Source organism: Aplidium turbinatum, chromosome 10 (assembly GCF_918807975.1).
Source record: "Aplidium turbinatum chromosome 10, kaAplTurb1.1, whole genome shotgun sequence".
Classification (NCBI taxonomy): domain Eukaryota; kingdom Metazoa; phylum Chordata; class Ascidiacea; order Aplousobranchia; family Polyclinidae; genus Aplidium; species Aplidium turbinatum.
The window spans coordinates 13,900,513-13,917,874 of record NC_137481.1 but is presented as its reverse complement, the minus strand read 5'-3'; the positions used below and the strand labels follow the sequence as shown (position 1 = coordinate 13,917,874).

The 17,362-nt window shown below is 35.1% G+C and overlaps 1 protein-coding gene across 1 annotated transcript; it reads right to left on the bottom strand.

Annotated features, from left to right (window-relative positions):
* Window positions 1-1,730: 1,730 nt before the first annotated feature.
* Window positions 1,731-5,217, bottom strand: LOC145778671 (speriolin-like protein). Its single transcript, XM_082590213.1, has 4 exons — window positions 5,054-5,217; window positions 4,006-4,204; window positions 3,156-3,309; window positions 1,731-2,242 (listed from the first exon to the last, which is right to left on the bottom strand). Exons 2-4 carry the CDS (start codon window positions 4,190-4,192, stop codon window positions 1,759-1,761), a joined length of 825 nt encoding a protein of 274 aa, XP_082446339.1. The 5' UTR covers window positions 4,193-4,204; window positions 5,054-5,217; the 3' UTR covers window positions 1,731-1,758.
* Between the last annotated feature and the right edge of the window lie 12,145 nt (window positions 5,218-17,362).

The following is a 17,362-nucleotide window of genomic DNA, read 5'->3' as shown; positions in this document are numbered from 1 at the left end:
CATGTCCTGGATGGCAAGGCCATATTTTTCCTCATCTCTAGTAGGTCTACTCCTCAGTAAAATCGAACTACAAACTCATGACGTTTGCGTGAAAAGCATTAACCCTCAAAATCGGAGCTGATCAAGTACATCTCATACGAAGAAGAACATGTTGAAAATCTGATCATGGTGACTTGTCAAGCTCAGTAAAACGTCAGTGTTTCTATTGATAATAGCAGCTACAACGTTGTATGGAATATGGATGAACGTTGCTGCACTTCCTGGACAATTGGTTGACTGAGCCGGTCACCTGTAGCCTACCGTCTTAGCTAAATCGGATGTAGCCTCCGACAAGCCTAAAATACGTAATTATTTTTTGAAAAGGAAACCGTTAGTTTGTGTTTTTCACAGGAATGTTCTGTAAGTTACATGCTATGAGAAAAAAAGAGGTTTGCGTCTCTGCCTGAACATGTTCTTTCAAAACGTGCTTTAGAAGTTATTTTTAAAATACCGTAAACCAGGACTTCCCAAACTGGGGGTTGCGACCCCGCAAGGGATCGCGTAACAAACTTCAGGGGTCGCAGAGAGTATACCAAGTTTAAATAAAGTACTGCATATTAACACTTATGTGCAAGAGAGCCCTGTAAAAGTTATTAACTCTATTAAGCCGTGCACTCAATACCCGTATTTTTGCAAGTTTATGTGATGAAATGGAATCGGAGTAACTCTTTCACTGCATTGGGAAGTGAGGTGGCTGTCACAAGTCAAAGCTCTGAAAAGGCTATTAATGTTGAAAAATGAAATCGAAGGCGTGATTTTGTCTAACAGAAAAAAGTTCAGACTTGATCCGCCATTTTCGCAATGACATCTGACATTTGAAATTATGCCAAATATCAGATTTGCTTGAAATACTGAACGAATTTAATTTGTCCCTCCTACGAGAAAGCATAAATGTTTTACATTGAAACCTAAAATTGATGCGTCCATCAAACAGTTAAACATCTGAAAACAAAAGTTTCAAAATGACTTTTTTTGAAAAGTATTCTTTTACGGAAGAGTTTTTGGCTAACAATGGTGTGGAACCAAAACAAAGTAGGCCCACCAAGCACCTCTCTCTTGAATCTCTGGAAGAACTTGCAGATCTAAGTTGGGGCTTGAATTTTCTGAAAAAAAGCTTCACACTTTTGGGCTGAACATTAGAGTGGAATATCCATCATTATCTCACTATATCTCATTTCACGAATATCTATGTATCCGTGCGAGTCAACGTTTTCAGTGTTGACGTCAATCACAATAAAATAGGCATATCGTTCCAGGAACTTCCAGTGCAAGATTGAAAACACCTTGATACCAGCATTAATAAATATTAAGCCACGGCTGGACTTGCTTTGTGGCAGAAAGCAGTCGCACCCATGACCAATCACACCGAATAAATGTGTTTGCTTTTTTGGTTTGTTTCCAGTAAGCTACGTGTAAACTAATAAGTTTCAAGTACGGGACGCCTAGTAGCTTTTAGTTTTGTTCGAAGTAAGCTTTTCAACAAATATCACAAATATAGTCTATATTTCGCACTGTTTATCAATTTGTCATTTTAATCGTGAAAGGTCGCGAAAAATTTTAGATGATTAAAAGGGGTCGCGAGCAAATAAGTTTGGGAAGCCCTGCCGTAAACCATTATACTGTATCCTCTACTCCGACCAAAAAAAACTTAAGATCCCCTTACTTACAAGTTCTAATGCATTTTTTTGTTTATTCCAAACTAATAGGTTGTCTGTTTTTTTATTGTCCCATAAACAAAGGTTTACCATCTAGTTTGGACAACTCAATCAATGAATTGAGTAAGATCAAAGCGTCGTATGTGTATTCAGGTCCCATTGTCTCTAAAATAACAGATTTAATTTTTTCTTCGTTGAGCTCCGCTTTCAGTTTTGCGTCTTTCGCTTTGTTATGAAGGACGCCAAAAGCATTGACGAGCATTTCAGCAAATATAGGATGATATTTGGAGTTGTAGCCAGTAGTATATCGAAGCATATTCATCATGGCTTCGTGTTTCGAACGCAGCATGTTTCGTTTCTCGACGTCAACAGTTCCTTTGACTATGTCCGTTGTGTATTCGTCAATTTTCTCCTCGATATTCCGCACTGTGAAGCCATACATACGTTTCCTGGGAGTGAAGACAACTTGAAGAATTCTTCTGTCGAGTTGAAATGCTACTTCACCGATAATCCGACGAAACTGTTCATCCACTTCATCATTTTCACTTCTGCCAACATCAATTGAAGATTTTCACGTAAAGTAGGTTAAAAAGAAAACAAAAAAAAACACGCCTATGCTAATAGCCTAGGGATATTCAATTTAATTTATTTTTCATCGATGGCGTGAACATGTAGAGAACGGTAGAGTAAACACACGAAATTGGCACCAACAAAAGGGAAAGATGGCAAAACCAAAAGGTTTAAAATGTGCAAATACAGTGTTTGGATGTCACTGTTTTTAATTTGTACAGCCACCAAACCTAGAAAACAGCTGAAAAAGATAAAAAAAAGTTATATGAAAATACTACAAAAATACGCTACAATTACAATCAACACTTGCCAGTGCAACAAGGGCGATTTTAACCACCAGCTGAAGTTAAACATAACAACCCCAACCCCTCTCTTCAACAAAAGAAAAAATAGGCCGAAAATTACTGTACAAATGTACAATGAACACTTGCAACAAGGGCAATTTAAACTTTCAATTCAATCCATTTTAGTTCAATTTATTTTTCATTGCAAAAAGGAATCTTGTTTGAATTCAAAAGGAATCTTGTTTGGGAAAATCAAAATCTTCGTTGAAAAATTGCATTTCAAGCGAAGACAATATAAAAAGTTCCTGTGACGCAACCAGAAAGACGATTTTTGAGAAGCAAGCAGCCTATTTTTAATTACCGGTGAAGAAGTAGTAGGTCACTACAAAAAATTGTTATTGGTAAAAACTTTACTTCTGAATTTTCTTTGGCGTTGTGTTTTATAACTTCAAGAGGATTAATTAAATTTACTTGAAGTTATCGTCCATAGCCTACTCGTCCAGCGGTCCCACAAAAGCCTACAGCAGAAGGATAAATCAATGATACGTATCTTTAAAAACACACACTGGTTAATTGAAGCTTTCATCCAGGTACATCCCGCACTCACGTAGCTTTGAGCAACTTTTCTTCTTTGCCTCCGCTAGAGGGTATGCTTTTAGCTATGAAGCAATTAGGGTCAGTGGGATCAAACTTTCCATCATCTATGCAACAGTTTTGTGTTTGTGATGGACGTTCCTTTGGTTTAGATGTACTTTTCCATTCTAAACAATGAATTAATTACTTCATGAAAGTAAAATCTGCAACAGTTTAAGCATTTTTTAACGAAAATCAAACTGTCAGAACGGTTGTAGAGTGCTCGAGAAATCTTGTAAATTTGACTGAGCCAAGAGCAATATTGTGCCCAAAGTCCGCCCCGATAGCTCAGTTGATTGGCGCGTGGCTTTGAGAACAAAAAATCTTCAAGATCAAACAGCGCTGGTTTGACTCTCGGGGTGTGCGCTTGAGCAACGCATTCTAAGGACTGCTCCTTCAGTGGCACCTAGTAGATGGATTAATTTCCCGGCAACAACATTTCAACAATCGAAAACCTCACTCTGTCAATTTCGGTAACCGATCCTACGTCAAAAACCTATCGAGGCTTTGTCAGTCCGACCCCGAGGATAAAGATTCAAAACCAACCAACTCTAAACCAGTCGTGCTTAACCTTTTTCGATATTAACATCACTTTGAAGTCTCAACCAGTTCTCGCGCTTCCTTTTGAGAACGGCTAAAAAGCAGCAATCACCCTCAATTCAGAGTGTAAGTTAAAACCCCAGTAACCGAGGCACAGCTTCTTCAATGTCATTCTATCTATTAAGTTATTAACCGTAATGATTCAGCATCCACGCACCTCCTAAGAATACGTCTCGCACCTCTGTGTAAGAACTCCTACTCTAAACCAATGTAAATTTTCAAACCTTTCAATATGGTTACATCTCTGCTGACTTTGCTGATATTTGTCGAGCAACGCGATATTGATTGAAAGACTGGCAAGGAAGACTTCTTGCTGGAAAGCAATGTTTGGATTTCTTCTCTCAGTCTTTCATTTTCATCTAATAAAACTCTGGCTTCTAGATTCGTATCAATATTTTTATTCTTTTCCATCTTTGATATGATCTGAATAAATAAAAACTATCAATTTCTATGTTTGTGAAAAATATTAGGTGTTTCATAAAAACTTTAATTTGAGGTAAAAGTTTTGCATTATACGTCACAATATCAGTTATTGACAAACAGATGTTCTGATCACAGCCCATTGAAATTAAGCAAATGACAAAGGCCGAAAGATTAGCAAGCAAAATGTTGAAGGTTTTCTCAGAATTTTTGTTTTTTACAGTAGGCCTACAAAGTATACCGTAGGTACAACAATTGCGTCAGAGCTGTAAATGAGATTTCTATCAACTGTGCTTACTTTGGGCTACTTCTAGCCACACCTTGATTAGCTGTTTGTGCATTCGTTGATAAAAACAACACACATCTTTATTAACAAAATCGTTTTAATTTTACTCTCGTCTCAGGTTTGAATCTCAAATCTTTATTAGTAAAAAAGGATCTAGACGGCGCTTGGAATTTCGAAACTCAAATCGAAATCTTTGATTCAGGCTTGTTATCTCAGGCTAATTTGAAAATTGTTCGGGTTAATAACTAGGTGAAAAAAATGTAAATGTAAAATCTAACATTTTTCCGCCAATAAGGAGGTTTAATTTTTTTTTAAATGTTGTGCTAAAAAAAGATTGGAGTAGGTCGAAAATAAAAAAATGTAGAAATGGCAAGAATTTTTTACAATTTTTAATGCTTGACTTCTTTAAAAAAAAAATTATTTTGATATACTTCAATCATTTCTTGGCACACTTTTTGTGAAAATTGAACCAAGCAAATTAATTCATTTAAATATACGAGTTTCACATGAACAAAAAAATTGTCACCATTTAAGACAATTTTTAACTTTTGAAAAAAATACTTTACCGGAGATAGCACTTGTGGTCCCAATCATAGGCGTACGCAAGGGTGCGGCTGGGGGTCAAAACCCCCCATTCAGCTTGTTATCTGAAATCGATTTATTGCTTCTTATGCTTTTCCTATACTAGATTTTTTTTTAATCAGAGCAAAGTGTTAATGCTTTGTTTAAAAATGGAGATTAAAAAACGCATATTTTTGTTGTTAGCCTTTGTGATCAATTAAAATAGCCAAAAAATGTCTGTGACGTAACAAACCAGTGAAAAATTGCGTAGGTGATATTGAAATTTCTAAGTTTTTTGCCTTCTTTAAGGAATCAACCCAAGTGAACCAAACGCTTAAATAAATCGGTTTGTTTGTAAAAGGTGGCTGTAGTCAGACTTTTTGTTTTATTTAGGTAGAGATTCATGGAGGCTCACTGTGCATGAGGCCGTCTCCAAGTATGAGGAAACTCGTATAGCCAATCAAGAGGAAAAGTGTCGAAATAGACACAACCGTCGGAATCCTCATCATCACCGGTGGCAGGCTTTACATGTTATCGTTGCGGCCTCGCCTGCCAGTCACGCATTGGACTTTTTAGCCATACGAGGGCTTGCTAATGACGTGATTTTTAAACTACTACCTTCTTTCCAAAGTTGACTACTGCCATACATATTAGTGTTTCTAATTTGGGACGATTTCAAAACCCAGGTTTAGGCGTTTGAGAAACAAAATTCAATTATTTTCGCGTTCGAAAAGATGCAATTAGGCGTGGATACTTATTATTAGGCTACTTCAAAATCACTGCTATTGTTTAATTCAAAGGTCTCCAACTCCAATTGCTCTGAGGGCCAAATGAATATACTTGATGTAAATGAACCCGAGGGCCGCAATACCTTTTTGCATTTCGAAAAGTTAAGTCTGTTTCCCTGGCCTGTATTGATTTTCTAAATTATGCGGACGAGTCCTACAGAGTTTTCGATCCACATTCTCCTTCCACAGGTACCTCGACTCCTAAACCTAGCCCCCACAATTTAATCTTGTGGACCTCTTCCCTGCTGGGTGCATCGCCACTTTTAAAAAACGCCGCTCCCCGTCACCGCGGGTGTGGCAGACCGGTTCTTTGAAGTCTCTAACCTGGCTGTGTTCATTGTGCTCTTCTCACCGTGTCAATTATGTGTAGCTTTACGTATAGTCAAGGTTGATAAAACAGTTCATCACCATTCAATAAACAAAATAAACCAGTAAAAACGTAATAAAAGGGGTAGAAAGAACGAACCAAGAACGTAAGATCGCAAAAAAAGAAACAGTAGTAGGAACAAAGAGATACAAAAACCTGTAAAAATGCAAATGGAACGACTTGGACCTCGAAAGCAAAAAATCTTGCAACCGACTTTTAAAAAGCGCGGAAAAAACAAAATCCTTAAAGAACTTGAACTGCTGCAAATAGACAACCAAAGTTGACAAATGGCACAAAAAGTGACTAGTCATTAATCAATGTGACTGTGATGTAAAAATATGGTTTTCTCGAACGTAATAACATTGCGCGGCATTAGGCAATAGCGCTTAAAAGTCGGGCGAAGTTTGATGGTCATATTCAGACGTTTTGAGCAATTTTAGAATGAATTTTATCTTATTAAGGGAATAGTGAATAAGAGTGAAATTTATTTGTTAATTGTTTGAAAGTTCAAAAATGCATCGCAGGCAGCACAAAAATGTAAGCTGCACCAGCCACGAACAATAAAAGAATAAATCCATGGGATTTTTTGGAATTTCAATTGCGGTCTAGAATCTAGATGTGTAGTTTTTAAATTTTTTTTGTATTTGTTTATTTCCAGTTTAGGCGCTTGCACTTCTCTTTTAACTATGTAAAGTTGAATTATCAAGTGACCTGTGCACAAAAAGAGCAGCTGACTCTGTAGATTAGGGTGCCACAGGCGCCCTCATGTGGCCGAAATCACCTGAACTTTTTTTCTGGTGTGACATTTCACATATTAAGGCACTTTGCAAAGTTTGATTGAGATTGGACAAAAATTGGATGTGCAGATTGAAAACGAAAGTCTAAACTGAAATACAGTAAAATTAGGGGATTTCCCTAGTTTGAACATCAGTTTTTTTGCTATTTCTCATCTTTTTCTCAACATTGAAACAAGGTAAATTCAAGAATTAGGTTAGGAGACCAGTGCCAGTATGTCAAGAATCAAGCTCTCAATTGAAGTCAAGCATGACAGCTCCGCGCCTGTTACATTGATTCACCATCTTGCAACATTGAATCAACATAGCTGGCTTGACCTCACTCAGGGTCTTGGAATAATGGCTTTAGTATTTCTTCTTCTGTTGAATCAGTATTGCAGCGCCCAGGAAAGCTTAGTATTAAACCCATGCAAGTTGTGACTTAATCTGGGAGAATATAGCAGACAGCAAAGATAAGGCAGGTAGCCTACTGTAAGAAAGGGTTATGTTACCTTTGCTTCTTGCAGGAAAGGCTAATAATGTTGTAAAACCTATGGTTGTATTGTTTTTTAGGTTATTCTACTAATGATAATTGATACGGTAGTGCTTTTACAAATCGGTCTGGTTAGTATTACAATCATGAACAGCCAGTCTCAGAATGCTGAGAAACAGTATCTTCTTTCTACTATTCCAACGAAAGATGATCAGAAAATCAAGGGAAGTAAACTGCCAACTTATCATCAAGTGATTTTAAGCTTTCTTGCCTTTAAGCAGGAGCTTGAATCTCAAAATCCCACGAAAAGGAAAATCCAAATATCAGTAGATGCAGCAAACGAGACAGTGAAGGACATCTTAACGTTTTACTACAAAGCTAATATTCCAACAATTCATCCAAAAAAAAATGGCTCAAAAAATTCAATCTTTTCGAGATGAAATGAGTCTTATCTTCAAAATTCAGATGGAATACTTCCATAGGAGTGATGGAAAGCAATCGGAAAGGATTAAGGAATTTAAAAAGAAATTCAATTGACCTTTCCTTTCTGGCCTCGCGATGTAATGAAGAAGATGTCAATTGAGGAAGATAAAGAATTTTTGTGGAGCATGCAAACTACCAGAGAGGCGTCAATGGCAGGGAGAGACAATGCTTTGCGTAAGATGTTGAAACGAAAACATTCTAGAAAAGAAGCAGAAGTGCAAAGGAAAAAAAAGAAATAAAACGTCAAGAGGCTGAATCCAGCAGCAAAAGTAACATTTTACTTTCTTCTAGCGATGATACCAGTGATGAAGTGATTGCAGTTAACACTGCCGAGCCTTCTACATCCACAGGAAGTAAAAGGAGTCACCGTCGAGTTGTAAAAACCGGTACCGCAATATTTGTACCACACGACATTTTACGATCACCTGGTTTAGTGGCCACAAGTTTACTAAACAGAATAACACCAACTGCATTATCTGCAACACTACACTCGTTAATCAAGAGTTGTTCTGGTGAAACTATTCGCGTAAACTTAAACCACATGACGGCTCAAAGGTATAGAGTTGAAACGATTTTCAATATTTCTGAAGCGGTTAAAAAAGGTTGGATACCTCCTGAAGTTGGAACCATTCATTGGGATGGTAAAATGATGGAGTCACTAACAAACCCTAATAAGCAAGTTGATAAGCTTCCGATATTACTATCAGGTATTGGAGGCTCAAAACTGCTTGGTGTTCCTTATTTGCCTGCACAAACATCCGATCCAAAAGGAAAGCAAATAGCCAATGCAAGCATGGAATTGTTAAACAATTAGAACTGTACTGCATGTCTTGCTGCAATGGTGTTTGACACCACAAGTAGCAATACGGCCACAAAACTGCGGCCTGTATCCAAACACAAGATCATCTTGGAAAAGACCTACTTTGGGCAGCATGCAGGCATCATATTGGGGAGATAATACTGACGCATGTTTGGGAAGAACTCAAAATAGAAAGCAGCAGTGGACCCAACATTTCCATATTTCAACGCTTTAAAAGCAATTTTCAAACTCTTTCTGATAGCGCATCAGGTTGTTTTCATACATCAAAATCGCACGAGGAAATTGATCTGCTTGCCAGCAAGCGGGAAGAATTGTCTAATGCATGAAACCTCATATTTTTAGGCATTTTTCATAAATTGTTGAACATATACAATTGACACATGGTCTGTACGATTGTAAATTAGTGAGTAAGTTCACCAGAAAGTATTTGAAGTTCAAATACTCCGTAACTGAGAAGAAATGTCTGAGTTTTGATGATTTAGAGAGGATTTTACTATTGAAATTGTGAAAATTTACCTTTAAAAACTTTAAACTTAATCTGCACGTCCAAATTTTATCAAAACTTATTGAAATTTCTCACATATGCTTTTTTTACCAAGTGTCACATACAAAAAAAAGTTCAGGTGTATTGGACGCAATTTTAATTTTTGACGGGCGCCTGTGGCACCCTACTGTAGATGTGTAAGTGTATCAAAAGAGCAGCTGACTCTGTAGCTGTGGTGTAAGTGTATATCCCTTCGCTGCTTTTTGTTGTCTGTTGTGTTGCATTGTAATCGCAGTGCATTGTATGTTGTCGCAATCGGCGCGAAAGAAAACATGATTATGAAAAGAGCCACATAATTTTCCGGATAATACTTTGAAATTTTTATTCAACCTTTCTACTAACCATGAGTTTCGTGCAGTTCGGTTAAAATTTTAAAAATAAACCCAGGTTAAGTTTTCATTAATATTGCAACACTGCAAACGTAGACTTTTTGGTGCTTTTCCTATGACAATACAAGCTACTCTTTATTATGTAGCCGACGCTTTCATTCAAAAAAGTCCGCGCCCCGATAACTTGGTTGATTTTGTGAACGAAGAAGCTTCAAGATCAAGCAGCGTTAGGTCGACTCTCGGGGTGTGCGCTTGAGCGACGCGCGTTAAAAACTTCTCTCCATTCAGCGGCATCTAATGGATGGAATAATTCCTCGGTAACAACATTTCAACAACCGGAAACTTCACTCTGTCAATTTCGGTGACCAAGCCTGCGACAGTAGTTCAAAGCCTCTACATTCTACTGTACAGCTATGCGAAATTGTGTGGAATAAGCTCTCAAACAAGCTTTCCCAGTCCGAGGATAAAGTTTCAATCAATCGATCAAAAGTAATAGGATTGTAGTATTTCTTTTGAGCGAAATTAAATAATTGTATTTTTCATCACTGTGGTAAAATTTCTAATTATTAAACTTAACCTTCTAATACATGTTGCTTAAGGATTGCTTTTTAAAGTTCTGATAAACATTCAAATTTTTCCGTATGCAGTTTAATTTAAAGTGTGAATGTTTCCACTTTTTAAATTTAAAAAAAGGAAACAATGTGTTATATTGTATTTAAGAAACTTTTGTAATTGCGGCATGATAAAGCATTATTATTCTCATTGCTTCAAAAGATTCAAAATGGTTTGCAATCGGTTCAAATAAATTTACTACTTGCCAGTGGAGTAAGTTTAGCCAAAGAGCGCCAGTGATCATCATATGGCGCCATAACTTTGGCGCCGTATCACACTGTTCAGTGTTCAAGAACATTAAAAAAAAACTTTTCTTGCATTTTATCTTTCGAACTGAATACGTGGTGCAGAAGCCGAATTTTAGAACAAATTTCTTCCAGCGCATCAGTTCTTAGATTTAATTAACCAAGATTATCCTTATCCAAAAATTGCATAATTTACATTAATATTTGGTGGCCTACCAAGTGGTTTGTGTCACATCGACAAAAAAAATTGAAGTAGGCTACAGTGAAAGAAATTTTGATACAAAGATATTATGATGCAAATGATTTGCCTAAAAAGAGTGGCCTGATAAAATGGAAAAAAAAGCAATAACTGGGTAGGCCTACTGGTACTTCCTTGATACTATTTTAAATTAAACCACGGAATCTGCATCAAAACCGTGAGTCCATTTTAACTAGTGTTAGCTTTTATGATACAAATCTGAGCCTACTTAATACATCACAGCATAACATATGTACTTGATAATTGCAACCTAAATTACGCAACCTTTGACAAAAATACATATTTTTGTTATTACATCAAATTCAATGAGTCTCCAACAGCCTGTTTCACTTTGTTAGGATCATCAGAAGGTACTTATGTAAATAGCAAATAGATTCAACTAGTTGTGTTATTGTATTTCAAAAATTTGTTGAAACATAAAAATGTGAACATAAATTTGAATTCAGTACTGCTATTTTAAAGTTCCTCTGATCCAGTTTGCAAAGTAGATGTTTTTTACCTATATTATTTTCCACTTGAAATATAAGCAAAGAGTCCATGATGTTTAGATTTGGTGGTTCCTTTGCTACTTTGCTTCTTTTCAGTTACTCAACCTTATTTAACTAGAATTTGTTTATCTGCCCTCAGTCTTTTCTTTGATTAAATATGATTTAGAGTTAAAATTAAAATTAATCAATACCTTGTAAAAACATCAGCAACAGGTTTAATTCTAATTTAGAGTAGCACTGACAATAAATGTCTCTTAAAGCGTTTTTAAATAATTTTTCTTTAAACGGATGCGTTTCACATCAACCGGTAGTCAGAAAAGTTGCCTGGTTTTTGAGGTGCAGCATGTTGTGGTTGCAAGAAAGCCTAAGGCAAGTTTCTAAACTGCTATGCAGGAAAGAGGTGTGCAATTGTGCGTTCTTAGCCGGCAGATAAGATCCATGCAAGATATACAGCATTTTTTCAAAGCTTTTGTTTGCTATCAGCGCCATTGTTTTCCTTCCAATGCAAAATACATGAAATTAAAGCACGTCTGTCGTTAAAGATCTGAAAAAAGATATTTTTTTGGATGGTAAGGTAAACTATAGTTGTTTTTTAGATTTTGAAAAGTAGGCCTATAGCTTTTAAAAATGAATCGTCCTTTGAATTACCAATGACTTCAACACTATTGAATATTTTTTTATATAACTAGTTCTTTCTGTAACAACTACATCCAATATTTACATAATTCAATATAATTTCATATAATTTAATATAAATCAAATATAGTTATTACTATCTAAATCCATAACAGCCTGTTTCACCTTTAACGGATCATCAGAAGGGTCTTATTCAAATAAAATTCATTCTATTTGAATAAGAAATTTTATTCTAAATTTTGTTTTATTCTAAATTTTATTTTATTCTAAATTTTGTTTTATTTTAAATTTTATTTTATTCTAAATTTTGTTTTATTCTAAATTTTATTTTAAGAAAATTTATAAGGAATTTTATCAATTTTATTAATTCTATTTGAATAAGACCCTTCTGATGATCTGTTAAAGGTGATACAGGCTGTTAAGGATTCAGATAGTAATAACTATATTTGATTTAATTCGCTCTGCTTTGCTTTTTTGCTTAGCATTGAGCACTTTTTTGTAGTATGAATAGTATTTATTGTTTTTATAATTTAATATAAATATTTCACAGCTTCTTTGCTATGCAATATGCATTAGCTATTGTTAAAAAAGGGTAAGTCACAGACTTAATACAAACAATAGTATATGTTCGTCAATGTACAAAAAAAATGTAGTTTATTTTTTTTCTGATTTTACATTTTTTTCCTCAAAAATGCTTAGAAGAAACATTTTTCTAATTCTAATCTAGTCACCAATAGAAATTACGATTGACAGATTAGCTTAAAATTTTCACACCAGAATACCGCTTCTTTGTAACGAGAATTAATTATACTGCAGGAGAGGAAATCACTTTACATTTTTATCTGGGTATTTGTTTTTTTACGAGAAGCTTAAAAGTGACAAATATTTCATTTATTTTCATATTAGATATTTTGGTTACAAATTTTTTTCCATTCAGTGTTTCTTGTGCGTCCACCTCTGTCAACGAGCTGCCAATTTGGTCTTCACTGAAGCTCTCAACTAAGTCAAATTAAAATGTTTTATTTCAAAGTACAGGTAACGCAATATAGAAGCAATAAAACGTTAAAAAAATGAATTTGTTTAAATGAGGTAACAAGCCGAAAAGTAGGCTAGATCATAGAAAGTAGCACGACTAAGAAAAGCTCAATGGCATGGTACTGCAGAAGTAAAACTTTATTTTACAGAAATCAGGCTTGCTCTAATGAAATGCTTCACTCTGCCCCGCTCTTTGAAAATTTCTCAATAAGAGTTGTGATATCAAAATTGTAAATCTCGCTTTTTTAGCAAATTGAAATTTCTACTCCATATTAAATTTCTAAATGTAAGAATTAAAAAAACCTAACAGAAACTCGTTTGAGTCTTACAACAGCAGAAACAATTTAGTGTATATATAGCGTACCAGCAATAGGCTGATGTTTGAGTGTGGATTTGGCATTGATAAAATCTTTGATGTTTTACATTTTATGGTATAAACGTCACTTTTTACGTGCGGTAACAAGAAAATCAAATCGATGAAGAAACAAACTTGAATTTAAGCTAAAAAAAAAAAATGTTAAATCAAATCAGCTTCGCAAATTTTTGGTAAACTCAAAATCAAAATTGAACTCACATAAAGTTCAATTGTGGTTCGAAAAGTTGAGATGATGTTTATCATGTTGCTTTATTTTGTTAAATATAAGTACTTTAGTACCTACATAAACTTCTGCTTACAAAAGTTTTTCGATCGTGCATCCGTTGTTTCATCAAGTTGAATATCAGAAATCTTGAACGTTAGTGAGATAAAATATAACAAATTATTTTAAATAGCAACAATATCACACAAACTGCTGGTTTTCTACCATTCCATTGGGCCTTGACGTTCATGTAACTACATGCATTTACGATCTTATCGCTGTATCAATATTATCATAGGGTCTAGTGTTCTTGGCCTTCAAGCAATGATCCCTTCGTCGTGGCCAACTTGTGATACCATCATAAATGGGTGGTGTTTTGCCTTCCGGCTCCAAATAAGCGCCACGCTTTGTGTTATATTGCGGTTTGACTGAACAATTCGATTGTTTCCGTTGAAATGTTGTGATTTTTTACGAATTATGTTGTATCTTACTCGATTTATGGCAATTTTTTGAACAATGAATTAGAATGACGACAAGAAAAACAATTTTAGCCATCGGTTACAACTTACTGTACAAGTACGTGTCTTCATGCCTGTCCTAAGAAACTTATAATAAGATTGAGCAAGTAGATAGGTAATCATGGTTTACAAACACAATTTTGCGGTTAGATGAAACTATGAATATGTTAAAAACATATACTAATGTAATTACACTTGATACCATGAGATGAAAGATATTGTATACAGTAGAAAGTTTTAAGTAAAACTGATCAGTCATTGAATTAATTGTCAAGTTTCGGTGGAAGCTATTTCTTGTCTGCACGTTGTACTTCTGCGATAAACGTCGACGATCGAAGATCATTAGAAGACATTTTCTAGATATTTGCATTTATGATCTGGAATGTGTCTGTATTGGTTAACTCTTTATCCACCAATGAGTCGTTTAAAAACTATATCTGTACAACAAAAAAATTAGTTTCTTAGTTTGCTCAAAGCTTGGTACGGTATGAGTATTTGAAATTACAGTAGAGTAGATGGATTACAGTGGTGGATAGAGGAACTCCTTATAATTCTATTTTTGACGTTTGAGAAATGATCGTTGCAATCTTGCGGTGTGAGAAATACTTAGTGTGGGATGGCAAATGACCTACAATTATTATTTTTCTAAAACAATTGTATTTAATCTTTTTTGGCCAAAGATAAATAGTTTCTATAACAATTTATCAACTGAAGGTAATAAAAAATATTACGAGGTGATTAATACATGATCTCAACATTTCCTGTTTTATTTCAATTCGCTTTTATACACATATTAAAATTATTTCATAAATGATTTAAAAAAATTTTTTTTTGCAGCAATAGTAAGAAAAAAGTTTTTCTGTGGGCAACTGTGATCATTAAAGTCCATGTTTTGAGACAAAAACAACTATTGTGCGACTGGTAGATGGTGTACGATATATCGAGTGAACAACAATTTATTTTTGTATAATTTACGTTTTTGTCTTATCTAACGATGCCTAAGCTACAAATTAATTTTAGAATAATACAAGCCGTATCTAAGCGATTATAGAAAAACAGTTTGTTTAACATAAACCGTTACCAGAGCTTGAAAAACATGCTCGATCTTTTCAAAGCTTATTTTTTTGGTTAGGCTATATTTATGAAAATATTGCCTTTTTTGATAAAATTTGCCACAAAGATTATCTTTCTTGCCTTTCCTTCCACTTCGGCTTAATTTAAATGTTAAACCACCGCGCAATAAGGCTGGATACAACAAAAAAAGAAAAATCAACCACAATTATCATCCACAAAATACTAAACCTTAAGAAAACGGAAACGTCAAAAACGAAAACTGACACTACATCAGGCCGATCCCCTAACATCGTAAATGGCCTATAAGCATTAAGCAAGCATCGCAAAATATAAAAATAATCATCTTGAAATGGAGAAGCTTCGATATGATGATTTATTCGCCAATATAATGAGATGACATAACCGATCGTGTACGAAAGGTATTTCAGCTGATGAATCAAAATTCGTAGAAAAGTTTTGTCAGTTGAAAATTAAGCACTTCAGCTCTACTTTGAAAACATGAATCGATATTATTAACAATTTTTCTACGGAAACAACTCCTTGCCAAAAATAAATCAATATAAATCTCGATCATTGTTGTAAGCCGACCAAGGTTCCCGCATAATATCACAAATATTTTGTTACAGACTGACAGAGCAAAACTTTATCAACATTGACCTGGATTTGTTCTCAGTGACTAATCGGTAGGTAGTATGGCTTTTTTATTATTTCTAAATACTGTAAAACACCAACATATGTTCACCAACACCAACGACGTTCAAGTTCCAATTCACTTTATACTAAACTGGCAAATACCCAATTATTTCAAAAAAGTTTAAAATGCATGGGAATCAAGGTATGGGACAGTTTACCTCAAAATATGAAAAAAAACATGAACAAAGGCTTCAAATATTTCAGTAAAATGTGCAAAATACACTTCTTCAATAATCAAGAGCTATAAAAACGACATCCACTACCTGACTATGTTAATTGTTATTATTGTTTGTAGTATCTGTATTTGTTTTGTTTTTTCTGTTCTTCCTTTCTTCTTCTTTTTTGTGTCAATTTGCAACAATATTAACAACGCAATACTTTCATTTGTGTAACTATTTGAATGAGAGAGTGCAGACTCGACGACCTCCTACGCCTTCAGGGCTACGGTCTTTCGCACTCTCTCATTGGATGCACACTGTCAGTTTTTGTTTTATGTGTGTTTCGGCGTTTCGCATGCAAACAAAAATAAAATGACCATCCATCCATGTGGTTTAATAAACTGCTAAAAATAAACTGCTTAAAATTAATCACTGTATACATCTTCAATAAAACGGGCAACACTGCACCACGGTTTGGGCAGTGGCATGAACGAATTGACCAAATTCAATGAGCTAATATTCTGCGGATACCTAAATTCGTGTGATGCACTTGTGAAAACGAACAAAATGAATGATTAGGTTGATTTTAGAGCAACTGCATCGATTTGAACAGTTTCCTAAACGGTTTACCCAAATTGAAGATGATTTCGTGTTTCAAGACTTCCCGAATCAATATGATACATATAGGCCTACAGTAGTTGTAAATAAACAAAACATTAATATGAGAATGGCAATTAAAATTATTGAGTAAATATTTTGTGAAATTTGTAATTTTTCTTATTGACGCAATTTGGCGGCTTTTTATTTAATAACTAGGGCAAGTTTTTGTTGCACTAAAATCGTGAAAAAGTTGCACTTAATTTTAACAAAATTTGCAGTAAAAAGTTGCATTTATTTTATTTACCTTTTTACAATTTATTTACCTCGAAAGACTAGACACAACCTGTTTCCGTTTGAGCGTGCTTGGCACAAAACCTACAGTAAGTCATACCTACTTCCACTTCTAATTTAGTTCGGGCACTGTCGTGCTTGGCTGGGGTTGTTGAACTTCTAGCTTGCAAGCCAACTCTTGCGTCATAGATAACATTGAGATGCAGCTAATCCATCACATAGCTTTTTGTTATGCAAATCAAAGAGAATAGAACCATACAAGAATTAGTTTTATAGCATAATTTTTAAATCACACCTTTACATTTTGCGCAATACTTCGTCCGCCCCGTTAGCTCAGTGGTTACGCGCCCGCTCAAGATCACGCGGCGCAAGTTCGACTCTCAGGGTGTGGGCTTGAGCAACGCATTTCAGGACTGCTCTCCATTCCGCGGCACGTAATGAATGGAATAATTCCCCGGCAACAACACTTCAACAATCGGAAACTTCAATCTGCTAATCTCGGTAACCGGCCCTGTGTCAAGAGCCTCTAC

What these genes read in the sequence shown, in the direction of transcription:
- LOC145778671 (XM_082590213.1), bottom strand. Translation starts at nt 4,192, where the DNA reads ATGGAAAAGAATAAAAATATTGATACGAATCTAGAAGCCAGAGTTTTA. An exon ending in AGATGTAACCATATTGAAAG is followed by an intron (nt 3,310 to 4,005) that starts GTTTGAAAATTT and finishes TTCATTGTTTAG; the next exon opens with AATGGAAAAGTACATCTAAA. An exon ending in GAAAAGTTGCTCAAAGCTAC is followed by an intron (nt 2,243 to 3,155) that starts GTGAGTGCGGGA and finishes TGATGTTGGCAG; the next exon opens with AAGTGAAAATGATGAAGTGG.